Source organism: Anneissia japonica, unplaced genomic scaffold (assembly GCF_011630105.1).
Source record: "Anneissia japonica isolate Jap-2015-1 unplaced genomic scaffold, ASM1163010v1 scaffold287710_len209622_cov133, whole genome shotgun sequence".
NCBI lineage: Eukaryota > Metazoa > Echinodermata > Crinoidea > Comatulida > Comatulidae > Anneissia > Anneissia japonica.
The window spans coordinates 198,123-207,328 of NW_022742733.1; the positions used below are offsets into that span (position 1 = coordinate 198,123).

The following is a 9,206-nucleotide window of genomic DNA, read 5'->3' on the forward strand; positions in this document are numbered from 1 at the left end:
GTGTTAAACAATTCAGTGGGTCTAACGCTGGATGTAAATGTGAGAAACAAAAGCAAAACACAAAAACTAGAGCATCGCCAAAGTGGTTTCGTGTATGCAAATGCTAATATTATTGCGCGATTACCGCGTATTTTGGTAAGCAGAGCCCTGGATAGTTCACACGAGGTGACGAATATCTTAATTGTATTAGATTAGGTTGACAACAAACAAAACAACGACAACCATGAATGTTTCAGGTTCTTCTAATCGTCAATTTAGAGTTTAGATTCACGATTACCAAATGTCGATGTGTACACATGGACACACAAAAAAAAAAAAAAAACTTTGGAGGAACACACCCATCGTTAGCCGCCTACATTATATTCAACAGTATTCAATTGAGGAATGAACCATTATAATTTTTTTAAAGATGAAAAATTAACAATAATAATTAAATGTAAAACGAGTCCAATTATACACTCTACAGCGTTCACACACAGCTGTAGGAATGTGGCATGCATACCTGTCATCGACTATGGCATCACAAACTTTTATTTCTTTTTTTTTTTGTTAAAATAATTGAATGGATACACAATAGAAAGGTTGATTCTATGTCACATCGCGCAATGCATAGCTACAAAAACAGTTTAAGCACAGATGCACTAGCATGGAAACCTTTGTGCAATCAATCACTCTCTATCGAGGTCAGGTATGTGCTGTCGCCAGACAACCCCATGCACAGTGACCACAGTACACTGATAATATGTGTGCTCATCTCCATTGGCGACACCCCGTCAGTAGACTTACTCTTTTAATGAAGTACAGTTTTTGTGTAGAAAACATTTGACACTTTTGACGTGTAAGTTTTGCTTCCTTGTTGTTTTCAAGTACAGTACCTGGTTTAATCACATTGTGTATACGTTTACAAGATATACTGTATGAAATTGTATAATGCTGTCTTTAATCGATTTGAAACAAAGTAGGCCTACCTAAACCTAAGGCCTAGGCCTATTTCCAGTGGCGGATTTATGAGGGGTGACGCGTAAGGGGCGTACGCCCCCCCCCCCCTATTTTTTTACAAATAAAAAATTACACCAATTCCTACCAAAAACACCCTAGGAGAGTGCTATTCATAAATCCACTTGGTGAGAAATGGAACACTTGTAATTTACTCAATGTTAATATACAGTAGCGGATTTTATCGGATTTTGGATATCAGTTTTCTTTTTGCTGATTTTGTAATTTTTATGCTCACTGTTGCTGAGAAACTGCTGTTTTCTAGAAGAGAAATTTCTCTTTTGAAATGGTGTACATTTATGAGCCTTTGCATGTTGTCAAAGATTATGTTTACGATGATTCAAGGGCGCTTCGCCCCCTTGCACCACCACCAGACCCCGCCGTGGGCCCTAGACGGCCACTTGGCCCCCAGCCTAAGGCTGCTCGCCTACGCTCGCAGATTGCGCGCCCACCCCCTTTTCTGGCAGGTTGGATCCGCCCCTGCCCTCGGTGCTTCGTACCTTGGCTTGTCGTCCATCTTTACTTTGGCGCCCCCCCCCCCACTTTTGCTAAATCCTGTATCCGCCCCTGATAATACTGACACTTGTATCAATTATAAATAAATCATATTATCAAACATCGTTAAAGATATGTATAGCGTTACTGTTTGCAAGATACAATGGTCAATTTGACAATTCATTAACATCTGTAAACTTTGCCAAACCGGCAAAACCGTACAGTAACAATGGATGTGTTCAACATCTAGCAACTGCAGGAAACTATATACCCAGACAAGCAAGATCATTACGCGCATACAGTATTACTTAACATTTAGACAGCATAATTAAGTACTTGGATGCAATACTTCGAGGTGCAATTACTACGCGCCAAGAAAGAGGTCTACACGTTTACTCGCTCTTCCACATAATTAATAGAATCTTAATTAATATCTTAAATTAGTTAATTACTAATTATTTAACAGATAGATATAAACATTGTGACCTATAACTACAATTTATTAGTATATTTTAATTAATAAATACAAGAATACTGCAACGAATTTTTCTGGTCAGAAATTGGCTTCAAAACACTTTTTCGTAACAATGGACTAGTTGTGAGAATCAGTGGTGTTTGGATGGGGGAGGGGATTACTATGGACCGACGATGTGGTACTAACTGCAGATAATAAACATGAAACGACAAAGATGTTTGATATTGCAAGCAAGTTTACAAAAAGAATGGAAATTGGAATATAATTATGAGAAATTCAATTTAATGGTAGTCGGTAAACGTGTAGATAAAGACAAACATTGGAAACTAGGTGATAAGTTCATCACATAAGTAGTTAATTACTGTATAAATACTTGGAACCTACTGTATTTATCTAAGAACTTCAGTGAACATACCCATTATGAATATGTAATTAAAAAAAGGCAATCGCTTAATTGCTTATATAAAGTCAATTAATGACAATTTTGATGATTTTAACCGTGTTCACTGGTAACATATTATGGAAGACTATTGGTCTACCATCAATTAACTATGCTTGTCCTAGTGCAATAATTTATCAAATGATAATGATAAATTAGAACGATTAATAACAATAAATTTAGCCACTGAAAATATATCAGTTATTGGCAGCCATTGACTAGGAAATAGGGGGCTGTAGGGGGCTGTGTAGGACCCCATATATATAAGTTTAGTTTTGGCCTTCCTGTTTACTTGTTTAGGCTGTTTATTCTCTGTCTCTTATACACATCTAGATGTGTATAAGAGACAGAATATGCACAGGGTGCTTATATCATGGGTAAAATGATTTTTAAGTAAAGAAGAAGCCAATTAGAAAGAAATTCCACTTGCGTATATCAATAAAATTGGTCCTAATTTGAGTGCGCTTGAAATGCCAAACCTATGTAAAAATATAGTATTAACAAATTTACCAAAGTTCTACACCAAGGTCGTAATGGCATGGTACTCCATCGGTGGTGGTAGAACAAAGTATCCAACTTTTACAAAGGATATAAAAGAACAAATCATATGGGGTAATCCTTATATTAAAATTAATGATAAGTCACTATAGCATGATTCTTGCGTTTATTAATTAAAAAATGTAATTATTAATAAATTGTAGTTTTAGGTCACATTGTTTATATCAATCTATTGTTTCATTAGTAATTAACTAATTTAAGATTTTAATTAGGATATTATTAATGAAGATTCCTAAATTCGTGTGAAAATTATTTACATAATTACAGGCATACGGATATTTGTCACCTCGTATGAACCATCCTGATCTATGCTTACCAAAGGTACGCAATAGTATTAGCATTTGCTTTTGTTTTATTTTATATTTACATCCAGCGTTAGGCTCACTGAATTGTTTAATACTTAAATAATTGAAAACATAAATTATTTCGTTTAAAATATCATAGAATTTACAATGAAACTTATAACTAATATTGAAAAAAAAAATAGGTAAGATTGTACTGAAAAAAAATCCCAGATTTTACATTTACGACGTCAGTTATTATTAATGGTATATACCTATTATATATTTATATAAATTAATCAACAAATATGTCATTCACACTATCGTAAATAGGCCTATTAAAGTACTATTGAAGAATTATTAATTCTTGATTAAAGCATATTTCGAGCACCTTTATCATTATCATCATTATTATTATCATTATCATCATTATTATTATTATTATCATTATTTTTATTATTATTGGCTATTATTCAGAACAATTCATTAGGATATTGAAATAAGTTGTATAAAATCTTCACTTACACAATGATATTTAATAATAGGAGGGATATTCGGTTCTGGAATTTCCCAAAACAATTTCTTGGACGCCCACCGACAAGCCCTGAAGAGAATGACAATCGTTGCTGCGACAGCAAATCCTGCAGCTGCCATGATGATAGCATATAATGAAACTGAAAACGAAAATGAAGTTAGCAAAAAGCCTATTGGCTGGGGGATATTGGGTGCTAAAGAGTGAAGGAGATTTAGTTGGAAAGATAAAGGGAAGAGGGCGTGTGCCTCCAGTCTCCTTTCCCGTAGATATACCACCGAGTGGTCGATGAGAAGGAGGGGATTATGGATGTGTGCATCCTTTGCCCCACCCCCGATTTGACTGTTTGAATTCAAAAAGTGCAACTGTATAAATATAATATGAAAGGCATACTGTAGTCTTCTTACATATAAAAAAAAGAAGGAAGGAAGGAACATAATCAATATAAACAACAGTGAGTTTCTGGGGTCCGCCTTTCGCTGACCCAAAAACAATACATCAAGGGGTAACGGTAAAGACACTTTCGTTTATTACCTTTACTTGACTGATATGACTGAGCCTGATATGACTGAGCCTGACGATCTGGCTCATTCTGAACTGGCGGATTCTTAGTTGATGCAAACATTGTGACTGTTATAGATGTTGTTGACGAATTCGCTTCAATGAAAGAAAATAAAAACTTTATCATACCGCAATATCATAATATAATTTACAACTCAATATTCTTATTATAACACACTAAAACAATGTTAACAAAAATGGATGCATATGAGACAGTAGTCTGGTGTAATGGGTGAGTGGGTTATGGATGCATGAAGGAATATTTAATACCTCATTGGATGGGTGGATAAACGAGTTGTGGGTGAATAAGTGGAGATGTTAGGTCGATGACGGGTAACATTAGAGTGGTAATGTATGAATGATGTTGGATATTACAGTATAAGAATAATAGAGCACTGATGCATTCGCTGTTCTAAATACGTAGAGCTGTGTGTACCATACAGCTAATAAAATTATTATAACTATTGACTATTACAATTATCTTTGATCTAAATGTTAGTTTTTTTAAATGAGTTTTGTATAACCTTTTCCATCTTTTTTTTGTGCGTATTGCTCGGAATATTCCCTCCAGTATATATGTATTGTATACATATAATTCGTAATTGTACGTTTCTTACTGAATAAAGACCTATAAAAAGTAATATATTACTAATGGATTGACGCTTTCCAATATTTTAGTACTGCTCACTGTCATAAAGGAACATAATCGCATTTAAACTTTGTTTTGTTTCTTTATTAAAAAAAAAAAAAAAAAAAACGGTCAACAGCCATGATCGAAAAACAACAACCTTCCGCCGGTATACAAAATTATCAGCGCCCTCAACATTTAAACTATTGTTTTAATTAAATAATAATTTTCTTCTATTCATTCTCCCCTTCTTCGACATACTACAGTTTGTCGACATTTCTCATTAATTTTAACATAACATAAATTTTACATCATCATGGTATTTGTTTAACAAGTATAATAATAATAACATTTAATACCTGGTATACATGATTTATGAAGCACCAATAGCATACATGTACAAACACTTTTTAAACTTTGTGAACACTGCTTTTATGAATTAAATATATGAATCCAGTACAATCCAATGAACTATGGTATTAAATACATTACTATGACCTTTGACTATGAAAATAAATTTCACTGAAACTTGTTCACACTAGCTTTATGCATTTCTTTTTTACTTTACATTATGGTACATAATATTGATCCCTATAAATTATTACTATCATATGTTTACTTTATGTTCCATCGGACCGTTGATAGACATTTTAACAATACCCACCCCCCCCCTTTTTTTTTTTCCAATTTAACTCGACAATTATGAGCATAGCACAAACTCAATTACAAGTCCATAGTATCCCCAACCATTTTGTTTTATTTTCTGCTACCACGGTACAATTCTTTTACTATATCTTCCTACACTTGTTCATTCCATGATCTCTAAAGGACATACCTTGTTAATCCCTCTTACTATTTCTCCATTAGCAGTTTTAACCTTAACTACCCTAACATGACCGTCTGGTCTTGGGAAAACTTCTACTACTCTACCTAATGGCCGCCGGCCGCGCGTAGTTTCCTTCTCGACTACCAAAACAACATCATTTACGTCTATGTCTCGTTTCATCTCCTTCCACTTATTTCTCTTATTCAATGCAGGTAGCCAACCACCTGTTCCAGAAATGCCTCATCAGCTCTTGAACACGACGCCACCTTTTCTGTGGGCTAAATTTAGTTGTATCCAAGATCTCCTCCGAGGCAAACATTCCACCCATCTGCCCATGCAGGAAGTGATTAGGAGTTAATAGTAAAGCATCTTTCCCTGAAGCAGTTTGGTATGTCAATGGTCGCGAATTCATAATTCCTTCTGCGCCTACAAATGCCGAGTGCAATTCTTCATCAGTGATGTCTGCATTTTTAAGTATTGCATAAATTGCTTTCTTCGCAGACTTTATTAAGCTCTCATGAGCGCCGCCAAAATGAGGAGTCAACGGTGGTATAAACCTCCACTTAATACCTTTTTCCACTGTTGCTGTTTGTATTTTCTTGTGGTCTAACAACTTAATTAATTCTTTTAACTCCCTATTCGCTCCCTGTCTCTTATACACATCTCAACTGTATAAATATAATATGAAAGGCATACTGTAGTCTTCTTACATATAAAAAAAAGAAGGAAGGTATTGCATAAATTGATTTCTTCGCAGACTTTATTAAGCTCTCATGAGCGCCACCAAAATGAGGAGTCAACGGTGGTATAAACCTCCACTTAATACTTTTTCCACTGTTGCTGTTTGTATTTTCTTGTGGTCTAACAACTTAATTAATTCTTTTAACTCCCTATTCGCTCCTACGAAATTTGTCCCATTGTCAGATAAAATCTTTTTTGGCTGGCCACTCCGACTCACAAAACGATAAAATGCGTTTAGGAATGTATCAGTGTCCAATCCGTAAGCTATCTCCAAATGGACAGCTCTAGTTGCCAAACAAGTGAATAGACACAAATATCTCTTTGTTCTGACCTTACCTCTGCCTTGAATTGTCAGAAATGGTCCTGCATAATCCACTGCCACTCGGGTAAACGCCTTTAAACTATCCATCTTATTCTTAATTTCAGGAAGTGGAGACATGATTTGTTCGCCTATTTTTGCCGTTCGTCGCTTACATCCCACGCAGTTCCTCTCACAATCTCGGACTTCTTCTCTGATGAATTATCCAATATCTTTCCGATAACAGTGATAATAATATTATCCCAATTTATTATATGATTTGTTCCAGCTACATGTTTACCCAAGTCATGATACTTCTTTACAATAAGTTTAGTGACTGGATACTTTCTAGGCAATATGATTGGGTATCTGACGTCATGTGGCAAGGCTTCAACCAAACTTAAACGTCATGTCATGCGCAATACTCCGTCTTCGTCTACTGTAGGTGTTAATGTACCCAATACACTGTTAGATCCAACAACACCATTTTCCTTTAAGTTCCTTATGTCATTTGGGAATGATTCTTGTTGCGCCTTTCGTATTATGCTCAGTTGCGCATACTGGATCTCTTTATGCTCCAACCGCCCATAGACCCTGTCATTTTTGTTGGATCGACAATTTGTTATGAGCTTATGAATATAAGCTGCTATTCTAATCAGTCTGGACCAACTTGAATACCATTTTGGATCCAGTCTCCAATCATCCTCTATGTTTAATTGCCAAACTTGGTTTAAGAAGGAACGCACACATTACTGATGATACACTAAATGTAACTGGCCTTGTAATAAACCTTTCTTCTTTACCATTCAACAAACTAACAACTATTTCTTCACTTTCCCCATGGAGCCCCAACTCCCGACACAGGTCTGTATTTATGTACGTTTGCGTACTACCATCATCTAACAAAGCATTTACCTGCATATGTTTACAACCTTTGCTTACTATTATAGGTATAGTACGTAAGGCAACTGAATGACTTTGATTTAACATCGTGATAGGCTTATTTGCCTGACTCCCGGTACTTGTTCCTCCCCTTCTATGAGAACCTTAGAATTTCCTACACGTTTATCATTATTTCTTGTCCTATGTAACAATCTATTATGGTCGCTTTGACAACCATTAATACCGCATGACATTATTCGTGTACAAGTCTTAGACATGTGATTACCTAAACACTTGAAGCACAATTTTTCTTTGCTGGCTAGATTCCATCGATCATCTACATGTTTATCTTTGAACTCATAGCATTCCCACAACCTATGAATACCTTTACAACACACACATTTATCATAATTTCTCTCTGGCTTCGTACAGCTATGAAAGACTCTTTTATTTTTAACCTCAACCGATTTATCTTTTACCTTTTGATTTACCTCTACATGGCGCCCAAACATAGTGCTATTAACTTCTGCCTGACCTTCTACAAATTTTAACATATCTTGGAAGGTGGGTTCTCGTTTCTAAAGTATCTCATGGGCAACATTGGCCCACCTTAATCTGTAGGAATTTTGGTAATAACCCCTGAACTTTGAGTAAGTTTGACGTGCTATTTAAGTCATTTGTATAACCCATTTTAGTTAATGTTATGTGAAACTTTTTCATGTCTCCCACCAGCAACCATAACCCTTCATGGTCTCCTCCATTTAAAGGTTTCCTATTCAAAAGATTACCAATTAAAGCATTCAGTACCAAATGGGGTTGGCCAAATTGTTTTCTCATGATTTCTAATGCCTGATGGTAACCTTCAGGACCCAACAACACAGTACTTTCAATACATGCCCTAGCCTTTCCTTTACATAACTGCAGCAAGTACTGTAATTTGGAACTATCATTACTTAACCTAGCTGCGATATTTGTTTCGAAATTGGACATAAATGCCCAATAATTATCTGGTTCCCCATTGAAATCACTAACCAAAGCCAGTCTCAGGGCTATGTCATTACTCACTACATTATCTTTAGTCCCTTTATCACTATTAGTAGTACTGGTGTTTCCATTGCTACTGCCATTACTTGGGCTCAAGGCATCACTGTTAATACTGGTGTTTTCATTGCTACTGCCATTACTTAGGTTCATGGTGTCACTGTTTATACTGGTGTTTTCATTGTCAGCTGTCTCTTATACACATCTAGATGTGTATAAGAGACAGCTATTATGGTCGCTTTGACAACCATTAATACCGCATGACATTATTCGTGTACAAGTCTTAGACATGTGATTACCTAAACACTTGAAGCACAATTTTTCTTTGCTGGCTAGATTCCATCGATCATCTACATGTTTATCTTTGAACTCATGGCATTCCCACAACCTATGGATACCTTTACAACATACACATTTATCATAATTTCTCTCTGGCTTCGTACAGCTATGAAA

General features: G+C 35.6%; 2 protein-coding genes across 3 annotated transcripts in view; both read right to left on the minus strand.

Annotated features, from left to right (window-relative positions):
• Positions 1 to 3,694: 3,694 nt before the first annotated feature.
• The window catches only part of LOC117119247, a 10,235-nt gene continuing 4,723 nt past the window's right edge, over positions 3,695 to 9,206 (minus strand). The window contains exons 4-5 of the mRNA XM_033264048.1: positions 4,311 to 4,433; positions 3,695 to 3,918 (exon numbers count right to left, since the gene is read on the minus strand). Coding sequence (XP_033119939.1) covers positions 3,731 to 3,918; positions 4,311 to 4,433 — 311 coding nt within the window. The 3' untranslated portion in view covers positions 3,695 to 3,730. The remainder of the gene's footprint in view (positions 3,919 to 4,310; positions 4,434 to 9,206) is intronic.
• On the minus strand, positions 5,758 to 7,764 carry LOC117119248. Of its 2 annotated transcripts, none has more exons than XM_033264049.1 (2): positions 6,693 to 7,764; positions 5,758 to 6,437 (listed from the first exon to the last, which is right to left on the minus strand). In XM_033264049.1, the coding sequence occupies exons 1-2, from the start codon at positions 6,969 to 6,971 to the stop codon at positions 5,991 to 5,993; spliced, it is 726 nt and encodes a 241-aa protein (XP_033119940.1). In that variant the 5' UTR covers positions 6,972 to 7,764; the 3' UTR covers positions 5,758 to 5,990. The 2 variants fall into 2 exon arrangements, with proteins under 2 accessions (XP_033119940.1, XP_033119941.1); XM_033264050.1 differs by having other exon boundaries at positions 5,758 to 6,386; positions 6,642 to 7,764.

Bases quoted from the DNA above. Each gene is read 5' to 3' on its own strand.
- LOC117119248 (XM_033264049.1), bottom strand. From the start codon at position 6,971: ATGTCTCCACTTCCTGAAATTAAGAATAAGATGGATAGTTTAAAGGCG. The intron at 6,438-6,692 runs GGAGCGAATAGG...TATAAGAGACAG, and splicing joins ACAATGGGACAAATTTCGTA to GGAGCGAATAGGGAGTTAAA.